Below are 22,880 nucleotides of genomic sequence, written 5' to 3' on the forward strand. Positions count from 1 at the left end.
TGTTCTGAGACATTCAAAAAGGTGCCAAACCCTAGAAGTACCCAGCTAGCCAGACAAGCCCGTAGTCTCACCTGTGTGCATATCATAGTCGCCTGGGTATGCATAGGGATCATAAGCAGCCTATTAACGAAAGAGAGATAGGAACAGTCACCAATTCATGAATCCAAAATGCTCGTTCGAGGACCTATGTGCCAAGTACTAAGGATTCAAAAGTGGATAAAACACAATCCCGACCTTTGAGAAACTCACATGCCCGTGAGAGAAAGGAGAATTAGCAGAAAATACAACGTTACGCGTGCAACAAAGCAAAGCAAAGCACAAGAGGCTGTGGGAACCAACGGGGACTGACAAAAGTGAGCCAAGCCCACAAGAGCTAAGTTACAGAAACAACCCCATAACCAGCCTCCGTCTCCGATCTCGGAAAACGAGAGGACGAGGAGACCGGACTTGCGAAGTGGGCAGGCAGAGACCCGGCCGGTGAGGAGCCGCAAGCAGTGGAAACAGCGTGAGGGCCGCGCACGCCGCAAGGCAGACCGCAGCTGGTCGCGGCCCGTGGAGGCTGGCAGAGAGGCCCGGACACCGTCTCACCGCGGGGCCCAGCATTCAGAGAACCCTGCCTCCATGGCGGAGCCCAGTACACGCGCAGGGCCCACTTACCTCAGACTCATAATCATCAGCCGGATAAGACATGGCTGCGGGGCTCAGGAACACCGCCGGAAAGAACGAAAAGTGCATCCCGCGCCTGCGTCGTGAGGCCGGAAGTTCAGCCCTCCTGGGCCCGCCGGGAAGCCGGAAGTCTTTAGGAAGCAGCTAGCGATATGAGACCGCCACATTAAGAAGGACGAAGACGACAAACCCCTGAATTTTTCTTCTTTCTTCAAACAGGGGCTCTACAAAGAAGCGGAACTCTTTAGCGCTTGCGTAAATTCAGAAATAAGGTTGAACTACTTCGGCATAACAAATGGGCAAAGTAAGAGACACCAGAAACAATGCCACACCAAAGATGGCTGACAGCCTCCTCAGGCGATTTCTCGCGAGAAGGGAAATTCGGGTATGGGGGCCTATTGTTGGTTTTAGGTGTAAGTTAAGTTTGCCTGCGGCAAGACATGTCTTGAAATATTCGGCCTCAGAAGGGTAAACTTACTGGTGTAAAAGTTGAGAACTGGTCCCATGCAGCGAGAGGTCATTGAGAAAAGGCGCCTGCCGACTTTGGACAATAAGGTTGGAGCAGGCAGTGTGAGGCCAGCTGTGGTGTGGGGCCCAGGAGGCAGTCCTGGGACCCACCCCGGCAGCATCCACGCTTAGGCTGAGGTCATTTTCCCATCGGGAGGTAGGGTAGGTTCGCCTCCCAGAGAACCCTCGAGTTAGGGATGGGGTTTTAAAACCAGCAGAAACCAGCATGTGGATCAAGGACGTTCGTACGGTCGTCTGCCCATCCACAACACCTGATAGAAATCTGGATTCCAGTCCCTGCTCTGCTACTGATTTGCTGTGTGACCAGGAATTTGTATAACCCATCTTAGGACCCAGCCTCCGCTGCTTCTTGTCCAAACAGTTCTTCCTTCTTTTCCCTGTGAGGCACAGTCTGCCTGTGGTCTTTCGCATTCACATTTACTGGTGTAGATTATAGAATGCATTCCTCCCAGATATCTGCAAGGCTGGCTCTGTCACCTTCAGTTCTCTGAGCATCCTGTTTAGAATTGCGATGCCCTGCCCCGCCCCTTGAGTCGCTTTTTTGCTTTGCTTTTTACACCTGAACCTAATCTAACATTGTATGTTAACTATACTGGAATTTAAAATAAAAATAAAAAATGTTGATCTAACATGCTAGAGGAAATTATTTTTCCATTGTCATTATGGAAAATGATCAAAAGTGTTGTCATATAAAGAGGTGATCAAAGCATATTCAGCCTGAAAAAGAAAAAAAAAAACTAACAAACATGTTTCTTTTCTGGACTTTGTGATGTTTGTGTTATTTGTCAGCTTTTTGGGTGAAGTTACAAATTGCAATTTGTAATGGGCTGATTTCTCCCACAATTTGTGTTGTGATTTCTTGTACTAAATAAACATTCTCTTTCTTACCTAGTTTGGTTTTTGTAATTTCTTATTCTTTTTTAAAAAAGATTTTATTTACTTATTTGACAGAGAGAGACACAGCATGAAAGGGAACACAAGCAGGAGGAGCGGGAGAAGGAGAAGCAGGCTTCCCACTGAGCGGGGAGCACGATGCGGGGCTCGATCCCAGGACCCTGGGATCATGACCCGAGCCAAAGGCAGGCGCTTAACAACTGAGCCACACAGGCACCTGTAATTTCTTATTCTTTATTATTCCTCGGGTAAGCTTCAGTCACCAGAAACTTGGATCTCTTGTTTATAACCATCTAATTATGTGTATGTGTGTGTGTATATTCATGTACATGTATGTATTTGTTACTTTCTACCTCTTCCAGGATGTACACTCTAACTTAAAGAATAGTAAGGCTCTGAGAGGACCTTCCTCACTGGCTACTCTTTCTCACTTTTTTTTTTTTTTAAGATTTTAGTTATTCATTTGAGACAGAGATTCATTGAGATACAGAGAGAGAGCATGAGCAGAGGGAGAGGCAGAGGGAGAGGGAGAAGCAGACTCCCCGCCAAGCCAGGAACCAGACGTAGGACTCGATCCCAGGACCTAGAGATCATGACCTGAGTCGAAGGCAACTGCCCCAACCATCTGAGCCACCGAGGCGCCCCTCTTTCTTACTTTCTTTTTTTTTTTTTTTAAGATTTTATTTATTTATTTGAGACAGAGAGAATGAGAGAGAGAGCACATGAGAGGGGAGAGGGTCAGAGGGAGAAGCAGGCTCCCTGCTGAGCAGGGAGCCCGATGCGGGACGCGATCCAGGGACTCCAGGATCATGACCTGAGCCGAAAGCAGTCGCTTAACCAACTGAGCCACTCAGGCGCCCTCTTACTTTCTTTTGTTGATTTCTCCTCATCTCTCCAATCACTAACTAGTGGACTGCTTCTTCTCCCTGGGCTTGGTCTCTTCTCTATCTCCCTTTACTCTCTGGGTGGGTTGTCCGGTCCAGTAGGTTTAAATATCACTCATATGCTGTTGACTCCCCACATTTATATCTCCATCCCAGATCCCACCCCAGAAGTGGGCTCAATGGCCCATGTAAGTACCTGCATGTCTTAAGGCACTTCAAACTTAACATGTCCCAATGGAGCTTCTGGTTTTCTACCTCACCCTGTTCCTCCCACAGTATTCCCCATCTTAGTTAAGGGCAACTTCAGTGCGTTCAGTTGCTCAGGCCAAAGCCTTCAGAACCACCATGGACTTGACTCTCATACCACACATTTCAGTGCATCTGCATTTTGCTGGCTCTACCTTCAAAATATTCCCTCTCAATTCTTACCACCTTGTTTCCATCATTCTTGTCCAAACCACTATCATCTCATTAGTATTGTAATACTACTTCACACTTCCTGCTTGCAATTCTCAATCCATATTTGTAGAACTGCATTTGAAATGAAACTTAGGCCATTGCTTGGCAGCACCTTAAGCCTGCTTAGAAACACAACTTTGAAAAAAATAAATAATGGAAGGAAGGAAGGAAGAAAGAAATGCAACCTGACCTGAAAGCAGCCAGAATCCCATTACAGACTATGAAAGGTCTGATCACAGAGTGTTTGATTTTGCAAGGCTCCCTTGTTAATGGAAAAGCAGTAGTTCAAAGGCAAAGAAACTGTGGACAGACCAAAGCTCCTGGAATAATTTTACCTGGGGGAGTCGTTGAGAGGATTCAGCAGCTGAAAAGCTGCCCTGATTCTCTTGATCTTCTTTTGCCTGGGATTTGAGGCCAAAACTCTCTAACTCAGAAAAACCATTACATTTTACAGTCTGCCTGATCTCTTCAACAGGGTTCACTTCAAGCTCCTCTTCCCAAGAAACCTGCATTTGTCTATAGTTCACTTACTGTCCTGCTTATTTTGCTCTCTTGAGCATGGTCTCACAAACTCCTGCCACCCTCCTTTACTGCAGTATTATGTGGGCCCTGGGAGAGCAGTAGCCTAGTCTCTACAAGGCAGAACTAGAGGTTCCTTAGGGGTCATCTGGTACAAGGAGTCCACTAGACCAAAAAAACAAAAAACAAACAAAAAAGAGAAACAGTGAAGTAGCAGGCTGTTTCCTGACATGCTAAGTTGTATCCCTTCTTTCACTGCGGACATTAAGACTATTGTTCTTGTCCACTGTTCACAACACAAATTGAACTGAGTAAATTTAAGGATCAAGTTGGCTTTATTCAACAACTCATGTATGGGGCAGTAGCCCATCTAGCAATAGAAAAGAGTTCTGCTGAGCTGTAGAAAAGGAAAAGTTTTGGGGCACCTGGGTGGCTCAGTCGTTAAGTGTCTGCCTTGGCTCAGGTCATGATCCCAGCATCCTGGGATGGAGCCCCACGTCGGGCTCCCTGCTCGGCAGGAAGCCTGCTTCTCCCTCTCCCACTCCCGCTGCTTGTGTTCCCTCTCTGGCTGTGTGTCTCTCTCTCTGTCAAATAAATAAATAAAATCTTAAAAAAAAAAAAAAAAAAAAAGAAAAGGAAAAGTTTTAAAAGGCAGAAGGTGGGGGTTGCCTGGGTGGCTCGGTTAACTGTCTGACTCTGGATTTCTGTTCAGATCATTATCTCGGGGTCCTGGGATTGGGCCCTGTGTCAGCTCCACTCCTCTGGCCCTCCCCCCACTTGTGTTCTCTCTCCTCTCTCAAATAAATAAAATCTTTTTTAAAAAAGTAAGATTTACGGGCGCCTGGGTGGCTCAGTTGGTTAAGCCACTGCCTTCGGCCCAGGTCATGATCCTGGAGTCCCGGGATCGAGTCCCGCGTCGGGCTCTCTGCTCGGCGGGGAGTCTGCTTCTCCCTCTGACCCTCCCCCCTCTCATGTGCTTTCTCTCTCTCATTCTCTCTCTCTCAAATAAATAAATAAAATCTTTAAAAATAAAAAAAATAAAAAAATAAAAAAAATAAAAAATTTAAAAAAAAAAAATAAAAAAATAAAAAATAAAAAAAAATAAAAAAGTAAGATTTACAACTTCAAGAGAAATAATGTGAATTAAAAAAAAATTTTTTTTTAAAAAGCAGAAAGGGGACAGTAAAAAGAAATTATTTGCAAAGAATGTATACTTGCAGGCAAGGTCTCCTTCCTAAGGAGAACAGAAGGGCTCTCTCCGGCAGATTATTTCACTAGTGCTGACCAGGTAACCCTATGGTGACTGGTTAAAGGCTACATTCTGGGGGGTGGGGGGCGGGTTTGAAGCTGCAATTAGGTTAGGTATTAAGTTTTGGTTTGCTGATGTAGGACTTAGCACAAGTGACTCCCTTTGGAACCTGTTGTCTCTCTCTTTTTTAAAGATTTTATTTATTTATTAGAGAGAGCACAAGTAGGCAGAGTGGCAGGCAGAGAGAGAGGGAGATGCAGGCTCCCCAGTGAGCAGAGAGCCCAATGTGGGACTTGATCCCAGGGTCCTGGGATCAAGCCCCGAATTAGGCTCCCTGCTCAGCGGGAAGCCTGCTTCTCCCTCTCCCACTCCCCCTGCTTGTGTTCCCTCTCTCGCTGTGTCTCTCTGTCAAATAAATAAATAAAATCTTTAAAAAAAAAAAAGAGTCAGACCCTTAACTGAATGAGCCACCCAGGCGCCCCAATAATCACTTACATTTCTGAAAACACAGGGCTGTCTCTAGCCTAAAAGAACAATTCTCACATTGTTAAAAATGTCATTGTCAAAAGATTAATACCTCTGGGCGCCTGGGTGGCTCAGATGGTTAAGCGTCTGCCTTCGGCTCAGGTCATGATCCCAGGGTCCTGGGATCGAGTCCCACATCGGGCTCCCTGCTCCTTGGGAACCTGCTTCTCCCTCTGCCTCTCTCTCTCTCTCTGTCTGTCATGAATAAATAAATAAAATCTTTAAAAAAAAAAAAGATTAATACCTTTAAGAAATTAAAGAAATAATTCTCATACCAATAAAGAGCGAGCTTATTTAATTGTTAATGAAGGAACCAACAGCCTGACAGAGCTGGTTTGGAAAGAATTTGGGAAGAGTAAAGAATACTGAGTTATGATTGCTGATCATACTTCATGCCCTATAGGATAATACAACTGTAATCTTTGGGATTATTTCCTTCATCAGACACGCAAAAATTATTGCATCATATTAGTTTCCTACAAGCTAACTTCTAACTTTACAGAGTTAGAAAACATCACCGGATGCTAATCAACTGTTAGTCAAAGTTAAATTTCCCCAGAGTCAGATGGCTCTTATGTGGGTTTATGAGCAATTCTCTAGGATGATATTAAAAAGCCACGCAATCACCATATGACATATTTTCAGATACTAGATCATTTCCCTCCACACTAGTTTTCATATTCCATGTTTAATGAAGACAAGACATATATTCATTTCCTGTTAACTCTGCCTAAGAAAAACAACAGCACAATATGGCAATAAATGCCAACTGCCTTTAAGCCCCAACAGGGAGTGGTGGGGACTGTGGCAAGCCACAACACCATGTCCCATCTAAAGGGGAAAGTTGCTGTGCAGCTCCAGCCATCTGTTGCCATGTGGGAGGGCTGGTCCTGTATTGCCATATCTCCCCATTTTTAAAAGAATCTGGACATTTAGGGGCGCCTGGGTGGCTCAGTCGTTGGGCGTCTGCCTTCGGCTCGGGTCGTGGTCCCGGGGTCCTGGGATCGAGCCCCGCATCGGGCTCCCTGCTCGGCGGGAAGCCTGCTTCTCCCTCTCCTGTTCCCCCTGCTTGTGTTCCCTCTCTCGCTGTGTCTCTCTCTGTCAAATAAATAAATAAAATCTTAAAAAAAAAAAAAAAAAAGAATCTGGACATCTAAAAAATGTCTGTGAAAGCTCTCAATTTTTAAATGTTGGCAATCAGTTCAAATTGCTCTAAAATACTGTGAAGGCCAACAGAATGAGGGAAAGAATGAAAGGAAAGTCCTACTGAATCTAGCCTGAGCCAGTGTCACTTTCTGACCTAGAACAATACCTCTTACAGGAAGACTGAGGCCTAAAGAAAGGAAACACTTAACCTCACACCATGAGGTGAGTTTGGGCCAGATGGGACTTTGAGCCCAAGTCCCTGGATTCCCAGGTAGAAGGTTTTTCCGAAAGGCAAACATTGTATTTCCTTTGTCTCCCACCAAGTGCTTCATGTTTTATTTGCTGACGAACCAAATAAAAATGACTAGTATGAATGCTTGCAGTACCCTTAGGTAAAAGTTCAAGCCAGTGTGATGGGCCCACTGTTGCATAGGATTTGCATGGGCCCTAGCCTGCATTCTACCCTTATTTATTATAATAATAGCACTAGATACCATTTTTTGAGCACTAGTTCTGTGCCAAGCTCTGTGTTTTACTCACATCATATCATTTAGTCTTGTGATAAGCATATGACATAGGTACTGCTATTACCTCCATTGAGGCTCAGAAAAGTAAAGTCACTTGCTCAAAGCCATAGCCCCCCATATTTATGGCTCCAAAGTTGATGGTTTTAACCACTGGGCTATACTATCGTTAACTCATTCATTCATTCATTCATTCAATGAATAGGTCAGTCACTCAGTCAGTCAAATAGTTACAATGTGGTGGTGCCAGATGCTAAGCCAGGCATTATGGGGGAATAGGGCTCAAGTTCCAGTCTAAAGCCCGGAGGCTGAGGCTAACTGGATTCATATTCAACGCACATCCTATTCTTCAAATCCAAATAACAAGTGGTTCTTGAAACACACAGAAGGTTGGTATATGTAATTTATACTTCAACAAAGTTCATTTATTTATTTATTTTTAAAGATTTTATTTATTCATTTGACAGAGAGAGAGAGATAGCGAAAGCAGGAACCCAAGCAGGGGGAGTGGGAGAGAGAGAAACAGGCTTCCCGCAGAGCAGGGAGCCCAATGTGGGGCTCGATCCCAGGACCCTGGGATCATGACCTGAGCTGAAGGCAGACGCTTAACAGTCGACTGAGCCACCCAGGCGCCCCAACAAAGTTGATTTAAAAATGAGAAGTAACAATCACCTCTAAATGTTTAGAGATCCTGTTCAAATGAAAAGACTGTACCAACGTACACATATTTAGTAGACTAGATTGACTGAGGACCAGCCCCACTAGTAGGAGGAATATAATGGCTGACTGCTAGGATAAAGGGTTTGCACTTTAAACCTGAACTCAATGGGTAGACAAATCCTACAGACACAAAGAGAATTGTGCCTTAGCCAGCAGGAGCACCTTGAATCCTACAAAGAGAGACTGGAGGGATGAAGGCTACTTGGGAGGTTATTACGTGGAAAAAGAGGAGGAATGAGTAATGAAATTATTTCCAGGTACATTCAGCAGGAGTAAAGTATAAATACCCAGATTGTCACTTAAACTCTCTGGAACCAGGGTTCCAGCAGGCTCTTCATTAAAGAAAACAGTGTGATGGAAAGAGAGGACTTTTGGGGGCTCAAATCCTAGTTCTTCAACTTTCTAACCCCGTGCAAGGGTACATATAACATCTCAGAACCTCAATTTCCTGATTGGCAAAGTGGGTATACCTGCTAAGGTTCTTGTAAGGGAGAAATAAATGGTGTAATATATATCAAGCACTTGGTATATGGAATATGACACATATTCAGTGTTCATTTCTTTCCTCGGTTTCCTTGTAGTTACAAGTGGAGTTGGCATATATGTACTTACCTGTTACGGAGCAGAGGAGATCAAATAAACAGCGTTTGTCTCCATACAGCACCATGAGAAACCTCACAGTGGTGTTCTGAGAGCACTACAAATTTTGAAAGCGGTTTTCAACAGTCAGAGAAAGATTATATTTTTACTGGGTTGAATGAGAAGGAAGAACTTCAACTTCTCCTGGACAAAAGCCCTGGTCCAAAGAGAGCTGGGCATCCATAACAAGTCCCTTGTCTCTCTTGCTTCAACTCCTTATCTGTAGAATAGGGATGGTCCTCCTTGTCCACCTTAGAGAAGTGTTTATGGGGTACTGGCTGTCAGAGGGGTTGCGAAGCTCATCCACCGCGCACGGAACCCTTCAGTGTTTGCGGCTCCGTCCTCTCCCATAGGGCTGTGAGCACCTCAGCGAGCGTCGAGTCTGACCCTCACTTTCCTGGTCACACTATGCACTTCCCACCAGGAAGTCCTTTTTTTACGTTCATTGCTTTAAAATGCATCTGTATTTACCCCTATAGTGCGGCTTCTTCGTTTTCCTTAGTGATTGGCTGCAGATCATCTTAACGGTATTGGTTAAAGTATCTGCCCGTTATCTTTCCCAGGACCCGGTGGGGGAAATGGGTGGGGGGAAGAGAAAGAGAATGTCATAAACTTAGCTGTTTTATTGGCTCCGGTGGGGACGTACGGCGAGGGCGTGGGCGGTTCAAATTTGTGATTGGTTCTTATGTCCGTCAATCATGCTGCCGGAACTCAAGTCTCTCGCCCGTACTACGCCCGGTTGGCTGTTGGAGACGGGAGCTCGCCCCTCGCTCGGTTGCCGTGGTTGCAGGCCGGACCCGCCCGCTCGCCCGCTGACAGCGAGGCTTTGGGCGGAGGAAGCGGGTCGGTTGGTCGGTCGGGAACGAGGCTCCCGCGGCCAGGCCCGCGCAGAGCCGTTGCCATGGCAGCCGCCGCCGGGGGCGCGGACGACGAGCCGCGCTCGGGCCACTCAAGCTCGGAGGGCGAGTGCGCCGTGGCGCCGGAGCCGCTGACGGGCGCCGAGGGCCTCTTCTCCTTCGCGGACTTCGGATCCGCGCTGGGCGGCGGCGCGGGCCTCCCGGGCCGGGCGTCCGGCGGGGCCCAGTCCCCGCTGCGCTACCTCCATGTCCTGTGGCAGCAGGACGCGGAGCCCCGCGATGAGCTGCGCTGTAAGATTCCCGCCGGCCGGCTGAGGCGCGCCGCCAGGCCCCACCGGCGGCTCGGGCCCACGGGCAAGGAGGTGCACGGTGAGGAGCGCGGCGGGAGGCGGGGCCCTGACCTCCCCCGACCCCGACCGGGACGGGGTCCTCGCACGACTGAGCTCCGGGCCCACAGTGACCCCTGAGTCTCCTTCCAGTAGTAATCAGGATGTAGAGCGGCTAAGGACCGTGAATGTGAAAGAGACGGTCTTGAAGCACTTGGTAATTCCTGAATAGAAACTTTTCGTGACTCCAGGTGTTTATTAGATTAAAAAAAAAAAAAAAAAGGTTGGGGTACTGGCGAATGCTTTTATTATCAGAGAAGGGAGGCCAGAGCCTGTAGCCAAGTTCTACCAACTTGTTTAAATGCACAGACCGGGATTGGACTCTTCTACCTCGCTGAAGCCTCAGGCAAACTAGAACCTTTCAGCCTTAGTTTTCTCGTCTGTACATGAGTACAATACTTGCTTTACAGGGGTGTTGCCAGAGTTAAGTAAGGTGATGAATCCGTAGAGATTATTCTGCTTTTGTTGTGTGCCAAACACTGTTGGGTGGTATGTGATCATTTTTAATCCTCACAATAACTCAATGAGATCCAGATACTGTCCCCATTATATGGAAGAGGAAAGTGAGGCTCGGAGAGATTGCCTTGCTCCAAGTTACAGAGCTAGTAAGTGGCTGTGCTGGAATCAGAACCCACCTCTGCCAGACTCAGACTCCTGTTCTTTTATGTCCACTGTACTGTTTTTCACATGTTGTGGATGACATGGAAATCAAGGCCCTGAAAGATTTAAGAATGGGGCCTTTTAGTGTCCCCTTTAGGACTATCTGTGATTCCACCCATATCTTAGTGATGCTGTAGAAATTAAATGAGACTTTGAAAGTGCTATATAAACCATAAAGTGCTATACAAAAGTAAGGAATCATTAAATGTATCTGGGTTGCAATTTTGACCATTTCTCCAATGACAAAGGTATTGTTCTCTATTAGCCGCTAATACAGAGGTAGTGTCATTGTAGTAGAAAAACGTTTCTGCTTAGGAATTACCAAATTTAAGTAAGTTATTTGGGAATGGCCTCTTTTGGAGAATCTAAGATTATCCATGTAACCGACTCACACAGAGCTTCAATCTAAACATTTCATTTTGTTTTTACAACTCCGGGCTCTTAGGGCAGGGCTCAAGTTTTTTGGTTTTTTTTTTTCCTTTTTCTTCAGATGATAAACCTGAGGCCCAGGAGGGTTAACTCACTTGCTCAAGGTCACCCAGCTACTATAAGTGGCAGAGCCAAGATCTGGCTCCAAAGGCCTTGAAGTATTTGCTAGAGAATGTGGCTTTTTTCACTAGCTCTGCCACATTTCCGGTCTTTCCTTGTTCCCAGTGTCTCTTGTATCCTGGTACCTTTCTTTCCCTTTAGATGCTGTCGTGGGTGAACTGTGGATTAACTAGGCAGCCATCCACTTTCAGCTTCATCATGACTGTTTTATTTTGTTTTTAACTGGAACTCTTTTCCTCTCTTTACAGCTCTGAAGAGGCTGAGGGACTCGGCCAATGCCAACGATGTGGAAACAGGTGAGTGTGCAAAGCCAGGTCTAACTCCGTGGGATGGTTAAGGAAAGCAAAATCTGGGCAACCCATTCCTGGGAAGACAGTGCTTGAATTCAGTATGCCCGCTCACCCTGTGGACGAGGCTCATTGTATATATTCTATAACTGTAATCGTCTCGCAAAAGATAAGTCTGGCTTAGATGCTTACTCTTCCCGTGCTTTTCTGTCACCCTGAACTTCCTGATGTCATAGTGTTGATCACTCTGTGGGCTCCTTGATGTTGGGACCATGTCTGCTTTTGTATCCCTGGCAGCCAGGAGCAGGGTAGAAGCTTTTTAGAACTTCCGGTTCCTGGGAATGGACAGTCAGCTTTAGCTGCCAGCAGAGCCACTGTCGGAACAGAGCCACCACCTTCAACTGCTCCCCGAGGCTTTGTGGTAGTTGGGTCAGTGGTTCTCAAACTTGTTCAGTTGACAGAACATCGGACAGGAATGGGAGGGGCTCCCAGCAGGACGCCACTCTGGTTTTCTGTTGTTGCTCCCCAGCGTTCCTTGGCTGACAGGACAGTAGCAACATCAGAGGTGCAAGGACAAGTTCTAGGGGAAAACTTGTGATTTTATCGAGATACGAGTTTTCTAGGGCTGCTGCAACAAATTACCACAAACGTAGTCGTTTAAAACAACACAAATTTCTTAGCACATAATTCTGGAGGTCAAAAATCCAACACAGGTCTCACCACGCTGAAAGCAAGATGTCAGCAGGGTTGCATTTCTTTCTGGAGGCCCTAGGGGAGACCCTGTTTCCCTGCCTTTTCCAGCTTTTAGGAGCCACGCACACTCCGTGGCTCATAGTCTTCTCCCTCCATCTTCAGCAGCAGTTGACTGAGTCCTCACACTGCTGTGTCTCTGGTTCACACAGCAGGGAAAGGTGCTCTGATTTTAAGGACTCATGTGATTAGTTTGGGCCTGAATAATCCAGGATGATCTTTTCAGCTCAAGGTCCCTAACCTTATTCATATCTGCAAAGTCTTCTTTGCTGACTAAGGTAACATGTCCAATAAACTCTGAGGATTAGGACATGGACATCTTGGGGGCCGTGATCCTACCTACCTCAAGTGGACATCATTCTGTTTTGGTGGTGGTGGTGTGCTACGGTCAACAGAGAAGACGTGAGCGTTGCTTGAGAGCCGTGGGATCAGAGAGCCCATTTACAGCCGGCGTGGAGAGGAAGTCATTTACCTCAGGGGGCTGGGTGTTAAAATGTGGGCCTTAAAATGGATCCCTTACCCCAGCTCTCTTCACTTTGGTCTCTTTTCCATGAACTTTAATATTTTGGAATATTTGAACAGCAACCTAGATAGCTTTTCAAGGAAAAATGATAAGTGTTCTCTTTTGAATATCTCTAGTGTGTGGCTGGAGAATATTTGAATTATACTTCCCTTCCACCGAAAGCCTAGTTCATCTTGAATCAGGTACTCACATGGTGGTTTCAGTGTTTTGACAGAAATGCTGTAATGTTCCAGTCAGAGTCTCTAACACACCCATGTTCAAAGCTAAATGGCTATCAGATTGACCAGCCTCTTGCAGGACTCTGCTGGTGACCCTGGCTGTGGGGTTAGGCTCTGTTCCTTTTCTCTTATGGTTTGCATTTCCTTTTCCTTCTCTGCATGTTTGTTGGGTTTTTGGTGTAGTTAAGCAGTTGTAATGGACACAAAATTGATGCCCTGCTACTGTTAAATCATAATATATTTTCATATATATGAAAAAAATATACATTTAAAATGTTTGGGAGATGAGGGAAATATGCAAGAAAAACATCCATAATCAGCACAGGAAATAATCTCTGAAAATATATTGGTGACTATCCTAGTCCTTTTTCCTATGCAGAGAAATGGGCTTGCAAACTGTGCCGGATACACAGTTTTGTATCCTGCGTAACTTTTCATGGTTTTTGTAACCATTCATTTTTTTTCAAAAGGGAAACGGCTTTTTTTCCCTATTGACAGAATGAATACATGGCTGTATGATTTTTTTTTTTAAGCTTATAAGGTGAAAAGCAGGAATTACCTTATAATTCCATTCTCCAGTTATAACCACAATTTATAATGGATGCTCACTATGCCTTCAGAGGAACAAAGCAAAAGTTATTTAGTTAGTCATATATTTGCACAATCGTTTTTCTTTTGCGGGGGAGGGCAGAGGGAAAGGGGGAGAGAGAATCTTTTTTTTTTTTTTTGAAGAGAGAGAATCTTAAGCAGGTTCCATGCTCAGCATGAAGCCTGACGTGGGGCTTGATCTTACAACCCTAAGATCATGACCTGAGCTGAAATCAAGAGTCGGACACTTAACCGACTGAGCCCTAGTTTTTCATTTTTAAGATAATTTCCCAGGTATGGGGTTATCACGTCCAAAGTTGTGCGTATTTTGATGAGTTCTCGAAGTGCTTTCCAAGAAGACTAACTGCGCAAGTCCTAACAGAGAGGGGACTCTTTTAGCTTTGTCTTATCTCTTTGGCTGGCTAGCTTTTGGTGAATGTACTGAACTGACTGGAAGCTCTTCTTTCTCTTCCACTCTCATAAACCTTTTCCTGCCACCTTTATTCATTTCTTCAATCAGTCAACAGCGTTCGTGGAGCTGAACAAGTCCGATCTTGATCCTAGGTATTAAGATAAAACGATATAATTGGAGACAATATAAAGTGATACCATTTTTCTAAAACAAAACCCCCAGAAAAACTGAAGTTATGTATTTAGTTGGAGAGGCAGAAGTTCTGGAGCTAGAGAAGCCTGGGTTTCTATTCCCGCTTTGCCTCCTGGTAGCTGGGTGAGTGTACCTGGGGCCCTTCACAGAATGGGACACTTCTCCTGGTTTGTGAAATGGACACGATGCTTGGCTGGGTGGGCAGGGGGCTTAGCAGACAGGTGCCTGGTGCCAGGCTGGTGCTTGACGTACGCTCCAACGCCCTAAAATGGCACAGCCTGTTCACGTTAGAGTAGCAGGGTGAACAGGGCCCTGAGGAGACGCGGGAGCTGGAGCGGCCACCTGAGCCTGAGGAGAAAAAGGAGGAGGGGATTCTGGGCTTTGTCTGGAGTCCTTGAGAGATTTGCTGGCGGAGACTAAACTGTTGGTGGCTCTAAAATGATGTCTGGCAGCAATTTCTACATTTCAGTTGGACATACGCATGTGGCGCGTAATGCCTAACAGTTTATAATGGCTCCGTGTTTTGCAGAGAAGGCATTTCACATCCATTATTCTCATCATAGCAGCTCTGGAGATGGGCAGGGCGATTATTCCCATTTGCTGGTGAATTGGGACCCAAATTCAGGCCTTCCTACCCCCAGCCCAGCTCTTTCCACTGCCCCATGCTGTTGGCAACGTACTCCTGTCCTCGTTGCTCAGCTGAGCCTGGGACTTGGTCGGTGCGGCCCCACATCTGCACTCTGGCCTCTCCGGAGGGCCACCTCCCAGGAGCAAAGGAGGCATCGCCCAACAGCTCAAGCAGCTGTGTCCGACCGGAATGGATGTGTATCCAAGTGGATGTGAGGCCAGAGTCTGTGCTAGGGATTTCTGTGACGCTAGAACTCCTGACTCTGAGGGCCAAGACCCTTCTATGATGTTCTGTCCCTAGACTCAGAGTTCGAGCAGCCAGAATCTGTGGTCTTCAGTCATGCCCTCAGGAGAACAAGTCCCTTGTCTTGGCATCCAGGCGGGAAGAGCTCTCCCCTGCCTTCTCAGTGCCTTGCCGGGAAGTGCCCCTGAGCATCCCTCTTCACGCCCTGGGGGCCACTGCTTAGCTAGCACTGCCTCTCTGTCCCCCCGCCCCTCTGTCTTGGTGGTGTCAGTGCAGCAGCTTCTGGAAGATGGCGCCGATCCCTGCGCAGCTGACGACAAGGGCCGCACAGCTCTGCACTTCGCCTCCTGCAATGGCAACGACCAGATCGGTGAGTCCTGGGCAGGAGGGAGGGAACAGGGCTGGCCGAGGTGCTGGGGGAAGATGTGCGTCTGCACAGCCAGGGCTGGGGCCAGGCCTTCAAGACATTCAGGCAACATTTACTCAGTGCCAAGGCACCAGCAGGACAAACCTCCTTCCCCCTTTTTAGAGTCCTTTTCGCATGTGGTATAACTTATAAACAGTGAACTCTCTATTTATGCCCTGGCATTACCACCACCTGGATCAAGATAAAGAATATTTTCAGGGGGCGCCTGGGTGGCTCAGTCGTTAAGCGTCTGCCTTCGGCTCAGGTCATGGTCCCAGGGTCCTGGGATCGAGCCCCGCATCGGGCTTCCTGCTCGGAGGGAAGCCTGCTTCTCCCTCTCCCCGCCTCCCCCTGCTTGTGTTCCCTCTCTCGCTGTGTCTCTCTCTGTCAAATAAATAAATAAAATCTTTAAAAAAAAGAATATTTTCAGGAGCACCCTGCTGGCTCAGGCAGTAGAGCATGTGACTCTTGATCCCAAGGTCATGAGTTCAAGCCCCATGTTGGGTATAGGGCCTACTTTAAAAAAAAAAAGAAAGAAAAAAGAATAGTTTCAGCACCCCAGCAGCCTACTGATGCCCCTTCCAGTCCTTACCCCTGTGTAGACCTTGTTTACCATAGATGAGTTTTCCTCGTTTTGAATTTCACATAAATGGAAGCATAGAGTATGCACTCTTTTGTATTCTCTTTCACTCAAACTTACATCCCTGAGATTTATCCCTGAGTGTTTATATCAGGAGTTTCTTCTTTCTTCTTGCTGGATGGTATTTCATTGTGTGATGTCCCACAGTTCACCCATTCTACTGTTGATGGACGTTTATATTGTTTCCAGGTTTGGGCTCTTATGAATACACTGTTGGCAACATTCTTGTACCTGTGACTTGTGGATATAAGCATTTAACTGTGTTAGATACTGTCTCAGGCATGGAGTTGTGGCTCACCAGGGAACGAGTACATTAGCTTTAGTACTAAAGCTAAATGTACTCTACTTCCACCCTATTTCCCCTCGTGGCTGTCCCAGTGTACCCTCCCACCAGCAGTGTAAGAGTTCCACATTTTCTTCCAGCCTTGCTGGTGCCTGGTATTGTCTCTTTTTAATTTTAGCCATTCTGGCATGGTGGCATCTCATTGTGGTTTAATTTGCGTTTCTCTTGTGGCCACGAATGTTGAGTATATATATATTGGCCATTTTTGTAGCCTCTTTTGTACATATTGGCCATTTCTGTATCTTCTTTTGTGAAGTTCCTGTTCAAGTCTTTTGTCCAGGTTTTATTTTAATTTTATCTTTATTTTTTTTAAACTTTGTCCACGTTTTAAAACAAGATGCCTGGTTGTTGTTTTTTTTTTTTTTTAATTATTGATTTGTAGAAATTCTTTATATATATTCTGGATTCAAATCATTTATCAAATATAAATGACTTAACTTTTCTGATCTTGCCTTGTTCTCTGAGTGGTGTCTTGATGAACCCAAGTTCTTAATTTTAATGAATCCAATGTATCCATCTTTTCTTTTTTATGGTTGACATTTCTGTGACCTCTTTAAGAAATCTTTGCCTATTCCAAGGTCAAGGAGATATAGTCTTGTTTTCTTCTACAAGCCGGACTAGAGCTTTCACATGTAGGTCTATGATGCGTCTCACATTTGTTTCTGTACATGGCGTGCGGCTCAGCCTGGCCACATCATATGCATTAGTCTACCTGCATGTTCATCCGGGTAACTGATGTCCCCTGGCGACACCACAGCCCACCCTACAGGTGGCATAGAGACTCAGGGAGGGGGATGATCAGCATCAGCTATTGGCCTAATTCCCACTGTGGCACTTGGCTGTGGAAAGAGCAGAAAGTGTCCTTGAGAACCTTCACTAGCAGCCACTGCTATTGAAAGAACTTTCTTTAACGCTTAAAAGCTCAGTCCTTTCGTAGTCCTGCATAGGCCAGAAGGCTCTCCCAGAATCCTCAGTCCCTGGCTCTCAGAGTCCTGCACGTAAACTCTGTGAGTGAAGGAGTGAGCGAATGAATAAATGAACGACTGAATGAATGAACAAAACAACATAGAGAACCATGTTGCTTTCAGTGTCCCACACTTTGAGGAAGCCTCTTTAGCTAGGTTAGGGGTGGGGGTTAGGGTCCAGTCCATAGACGTCCTCCAACAGCTCCTCGTGGGTTTTCCTGTTTCCAGTGCAGCTGCTCCTGGACCATGGGGCTGATCCCAACCAGCGAGATGGGCTGGGGAACACGCCACTGCACCTGGGTAAGTGCCTGAGAAGCCTTCAGCACACCCTTCTCTGCAGCACAGGTGGGCTCCTCTGATGGAGAGCCTGGGGTCCTGCAAACTGCCAGCAGGATCTCCTGTCATCTGGGGAGAACCTGAGCCCCGGGGGCCCCGGGGGCCCCCCAGGCTGTGTCCCCTGGCCTTCCCCTTCGGTCACCAGGGGGCCATTCCCTGGGCACAGCTGCGTTATCAGCAGGGCTCTGCTAGGGAAGGTGAGCCTGCAGCCTGTGGTTGTCCTGTGGCTGCCCCGTGGCTGCCCCACACTGTGGCTCGCGGTGAGGCAGGTCCCATCTCCCAGCCTCAGTCTCCCTAGCTGTACAGGGAGGGAGTTGGACCCGCCCCATGGCTGCCTTGGTGATGCCGTCTCTGGAAGTGTGACCCGAGAGGACACACTTGGGAGTCACAGTCCTGCTCCCTCCGATGGGCACGCAGGGCCAAGCCCTGGTGTCCTGGACTCTCAGGTCCCTGTTCTTCTTCCTCAGCGGCCTGCACCAACCATGTCCCTGTCATCACTACCCTGCTACGAGGAGGTATGTGCTCCCTTCCCCTTTGCCCTCCTCCCTTGCCCTCATGCCATCTGTGCTTACCTTGGCCTGCTCCCGCAGGGGCCCGCGTGGATGCCCTGGACCGGGCTGGCCGCACGCCCCTGCACCTGGCCAAGTCGAAGCTGAACATCCTGCAGGAAGGCCACTCCCAGTGCCTGGAGGCCGTGCGGCTGGAGGTGAAGCAGGTGAGTGCCCCTCGTGCTGAGCCAACAGCAGCAAACAAGCGCTGGGCGGGCGCTGCCTCCAGCCCGAGGGTTCCTGGGTGCTTCACTCCGACCCCGTTTGGCTTCTGCTCCACCGGCAGCGCTCTGGGGGCCGCCTAGCTGGAACCCGAGCGGCTCAGCCCCGCCCCTCATTGCAGATCATCCAGATGCTGAGGGAGTACCTGGAGCGCCTGGGGCGGCACGAGCAGCGGGAACGGCTGGACAGCCTCTGCACCCGCCTCCAGATGACGAGCACCAGAGAGCAGGTGAGCGGCAGCTGCGGGGCCAGCCCGGCGCCTGGCAGGAGCCTGGGGCCAGTCCCTCTCTGCTGTGACACGGCTAGCCGCTCCCGTAGAGAGAGGCCACGGCTGGGGGGTTGCAGCTCACTGTGGACCTCAAAGACTCTGTCCACTTCCTTTGAAGCTCCTCATGCCCCGTGGCTCTCGTCTCTGGGGCAGTCTGAGACCACCTGGAGTCAAGCATTATCGGTCGGACCGCTGTTCCCTAGTCACCACAGTGAAGCCATCATGTGCCCTGGGACAAGAGGCCATGCCTACCCTCCACGTCTGTGGCCCTGGGTTGGAGATCTGGGGGCCGAGGCACCTGGGCCTGTCGTGGCACCTGTGACAGGGTCTTGGTTTTGTCCCACAGGTGGATGAAGTGACTGACCTCCTGGCCAGCTTCACATCCCTCAGCTTGCAGATGCAGAACATGGAGAAGAGGTAGCAAGAGAGGCTGCCTGCCTTCCCGCTCTGCCGCTGCCCCGCCCCTGCCCCCACCGCTCTCTCGGTACCAAGAAAAAGCCCAGTGCCTGGGACTTTGGAGCTGCACTTATCTGGTGAGGCCCTTGCCCCCAGATGCCATGGGGCAGAGATGCTCTCTCACCGACTTCAGAGCCACTCCCAGCCACGGCCTGTACCATCTCTGTGGGCCAGGACCACAGCCCCCAGCTTCTTCTCTGCTCCCACAGCACTGCAGCCACGCCTCAGCTCTGGCCGCCGTGCACTGTCCTAGCCGGCCTCACATGTCCCGTGGCCTCCCCGGCACCCTCAGCAGGCCCCACACCCTTCTCTGTGTCCCTTCCTGGCCAGGGGCTTGTTGCGGCCAGCAGGGTGTGGGCTGAAGGCAGGCACCCTCGGGGGCTTCTTGGCTGGCCCTGCACCCCTCACCAGCACTTAGATTTAGACTTGGCACCTGACTTTCAAGGAGACCTCACAGTGAGTTTCTCTGGTTGGAAGGGAGGGTCGGTGAAGCCTAGACCTTAGAAATACAAGGTTAGGAAGGACCCTGCGGAACCCAAAACAGAAAAGCCCCAGCCTTTTTCACCCAGTCGTTGAAATACCTGGAGGGCGGAGGTGGTCCGTTCTGCAGCCTAGTTGTAGTAGGCTGAATAGTGGCCCCCCGAGATGTCTGTGTTGTTATCCGAAGAACCTGTGAACATTACTTTATTGGACAAAAGGGACTTTGCAGATGTAATTACATTAATGATTTTTGGACCAGGAGACTCTTCCGGCTTACCCCAGTGGGCTTCATGTAATCACAGGGATCCTTATGGGAGGAAAGCAGGAAGTCAGAGAGGAAGTAGGAGATACAGCCGGAGGGGGTCAGAGCTGAGGAATGCAGGCACCCACAGAAGCTAGAACAGGCAAGGAAATGGATGCTCCCTGCAGAGCTTCCTGAGGGAACCAGCCCTGCTGATACTTTGACTTTAGCCCAGTGAGACTGATCTCAGAATTCTGACCGCCAAAACTGTAAGAGAATAAATATGTGTTGTTTGAAGCCACTGAGTCTGTGGACATTGGTTGCAGCAGTGACGGGAAATGAACCTACTCGTGGAGGCACGGAACTCACTATAGAGGAGGTACCCCACTCTGGCCCCCGCAGGAGCAGACGCCCCTTGTTGTGGGCAGTGGACACGCAGGGGTCCGGGCAGGGGGTTGCCACAGGACGGGAGCGGAGGGCAGAGCACCCCCCTGGCCGGGCCCTTTGCGTGGCTCTGACTACAGAGTAAAGACAGACTCCCCAGGTCACTGTCCAGTCCACCCTGGCCCTGCACCACTTGCCCTCTGAGCACACTGGAATCCCGACTACTTTTCAGAGGGGAGCTTGTCCCCCAAAGCCCAGCCTGATCACACAGGAATTGAACCCATGGCACCCAGCTGCTCCCCAGACCCTGAAGAGAAAAGGGCCTCTGTGGGCAGGAGGCGCAGGCTGGGAGCTGCCTTCAGGACCCTGTGAGAGGAGAAACCCCCCCAGGTCGGCAGGGTTGGGGGAGGGAAAGTGTGGTGCTAGCGCCAAGCCCAGGGAGCGAAAGGGGCAGAGGAAGCAGTCAGGTTTTCCACGGGGCCCAAGCTGCTACTGCAGAGTGAAGTGGCTGCCTGTCTACGCGGAGGGGAGGAGCGCTGTGGGGGAGGGACCCGTGGGGGAGGGGCACCGTACGGGGGGGAGGGGTGCTGTGGGAAGGGGCGGGGGCAGGGAGGAACTCCCCTTGAGGGAGGGGCGGGCTGAGGGGAGGAGCTCCCGTGAGGGAGGGGCGGGCTGAGGGGAGGAGCCCCAGGAGGGAGGGGCGGGCTGAAGGGAGGAGCTCCCGTGAGGGAGGGGCGGGCTGAGGGGAGGAGCCCCGTGGGGGAGGAGCAGAGGGGGGAGGAGCGCACTGAGGGGAGGAGTGAGTGGGAGAAGTACGGGGTGGGGCGGCTTTTCTCTGAGAGAGTCTGGTCGCTCAGGTCCAGGAGCACGTTTGAGTTCGTCCTCTGCAGGGGCTCTGCTGGTGCTGGTGCCTGGACACTGGCCCCTTGGCCCGTGGTTGGGGCTGGGCAGGGGAGAGTCAGGGCAAAGGGGAGGTAGGGGTGGCAGAGAATGAACCTCAAAGTTGGTGGGCCCCTTCTCTTGGGACCTGCTTCTCTGGGCCTCTCATAGCCATACCCCTGGAGCTGATCACCCTGGAGAGGGTTGAAGCAGTTTCTCAACCTCAGGTCTAAGGGGTTCAATGAATGGGCCCTCAGAGAGGTATGAACCACCTGAAACCGTGCAAGACTTTGTGTGAAGAGTGTGCATGTGTGTTTCTGACAAAAGTGACCATAGCTTTCACTCTCAGCAGGGTCCACGATCAGAAAAAGTTAGGAACTCTTGCTATAGAACTTTGGGAGCAGATAGGTAAGGGGCCTGCCAAGGGCACCTTGGGGACTGCTTGGGTACTTCTGAGACCGATTATCCCCTAGCACAGGCTGCTTTGCATTGGCAGAGCTGAGAGGGTGGGGGGTAGCAGGGACTTTGTGAAATTGACCTGAGATGACTTCAGCTGTTTCTAGAACAGTCTTGACACAGAGACTCACTGGCTGACTCCTAACAAGTCCGTGGCCTGGACCAAGCCAGGCCCACCTGGAAAGCAGGACACATCCCTGCAGCATCCTCCATCCCGGTGGTGCCCTGCCCACCCACTCCTGGCCCTGTAACCACATCACCATGAGTATGGGCCATTGGGACAAGCCAAGGAGCTATTGTCCACTCCCTCCCCAGCCATATAGGCCAGTTATCAAATGCTTGCCAGGCAGCCAGGCAGCCAGCCAATCTGCCTCACCCCATTTCCAGCCAGGAAATGTGCCACCCCAAATTTGTCTGGAGAGCCAGCCTGTTGAAGTCTGCCCCAGACATTGGAGTGAGTCAGAAAGCACACAAGTGGGCCCTAAGCTGGCTGAGCTGGGCAGGGGGCAGGATGGAGAACTGCACAAGGTCACCTGCACAGGACTTAATTCTGTTCCTAGCTGCTCTGGGAGTTACTGAGTTGGGGGGTGGAGGGAGCAGGAGGAGGGGAGGATGCAGGGCTGGCAGGAAGAAAAAAAATCCACCTCCGTTGATTTCACCTTCTGGATAGGGTCCTTTGCTCTAGACCTCACATTTCATTCCTGTTAGAAGCACTTATTGAACACTGGCTATGCTCTAGGTGGGAGTATGTCCGTGAACAGGACAGAATCCCTGGCAAACAGTGGTGAGTGCTTAGAGAAGAACGTTCCCAAGTTCTCACAACCATCCTTCCAGATAACTAGCCTCGCTGCTCTTGATAGCAGAGAAAATGCAGGTTTGCCGGGGTGACCCAACTGGGCAGCTAGGCTGGAACCTGGATCCACCCCCAAAGCTCATGCTGTTCCCACCACGCCTGAAATTAGAGCCTTCCCCAAAGCAGAGTTTCCTAAAACTGAGGGGGATGACATTTGCCGAGTTCCTACTAGGTGCCAGCAGGCCCTTTATACAAGTCCTTTGCTTTAGTGCTTGGGATAAAATGTTAGGTAGCCAGCATACTGCTGCTGCCATTTTATGGATGCAGAAAATTGAGGCTCAGGGGCGCCTGGGTGGCTCAGTCGTTAAGCGTCTGCCTTCGGCTCAGGTCATGATCCTGGGGTCCTGGGATCGAGCC

General features: G+C 49.3%; 2 protein-coding genes across 4 annotated transcripts in view; one reads left to right on the forward strand and one right to left on the reverse strand.

Annotated features, from left to right (window-relative positions):
• The window catches only part of EIF3L (eukaryotic translation initiation factor 3 subunit L), a 26,513-nt gene extending 25,766 nt beyond the window's left edge, over positions 1–747 (reverse strand). The window contains exons 1-2 of one of the 2 annotated variants that reach the window (XM_021687410.1): positions 658–747; positions 72–120 (exon numbers count right to left, since the gene is read on the reverse strand). In XM_021687410.1, coding sequence (XP_021543085.1) covers positions 72–120; positions 658–735 — 127 coding nt within the window. In that variant the 5' untranslated portion in view covers positions 736–747. The remainder of the gene's footprint in view (positions 1–71; positions 121–657) is intronic. The other variant, XM_044915803.1, reaches the window with a different exon arrangement.
• An 8,792-nt stretch (positions 748–9,539) lies between these two features.
• ANKRD54 (ankyrin repeat domain 54) lies at positions 9,540–20,223 on the forward strand. 2 transcript variants are annotated; one of them, XM_021687657.1, is made up of 8 exons: positions 9,540–9,979; positions 11,454–11,501; positions 15,318–15,416; positions 17,629–17,700; positions 18,204–18,251; positions 18,327–18,451; positions 18,628–18,735; positions 19,121–20,223. In XM_021687657.1, the coding sequence occupies exons 1-8, from the start codon at positions 9,655–9,657 to the stop codon at positions 19,193–19,195; spliced, it is 900 nt and encodes a 299-aa protein (XP_021543332.1). In that variant the 5' UTR covers positions 9,540–9,654; the 3' UTR covers positions 19,196–20,223. The 2 variants fall into 2 exon arrangements, with proteins under 2 accessions (XP_021543332.1, XP_044771740.1); XM_044915805.1 differs by having other exon boundaries at positions 9,892–9,979; positions 15,323–15,416.
• Positions 20,224–22,880: the final 2,657 nt, after the last annotated feature.

Source organism: Neomonachus schauinslandi, chromosome 5 (genome assembly GCF_002201575.2).
Source record: "Neomonachus schauinslandi chromosome 5, ASM220157v2, whole genome shotgun sequence".
Classification (NCBI taxonomy): Eukaryota; Metazoa; Chordata; class Mammalia; order Carnivora; family Phocidae; genus Neomonachus; species Neomonachus schauinslandi.

Bases quoted from the DNA above. Each gene is read 5' to 3' on its own strand.
- ANKRD54 (XM_021687657.1), top strand. From the start codon at position 9,655: ATGGCAGCCGCCGCCGGGGGCGCGGACGACGAGCCGCGCTCGGGCCAC. The intron at 15,417-17,628 runs GTGAGTCCTGGG...TCCTGTTTCCAG, and splicing joins CAATGGCAACGACCAGATCG to TGCAGCTGCTCCTGGACCAT. The intron at 17,701-18,203 runs GTAAGTGCCTGA...CTTCTTCCTCAG, and splicing joins GAACACGCCACTGCACCTGG to CGGCCTGCACCAACCATGTC.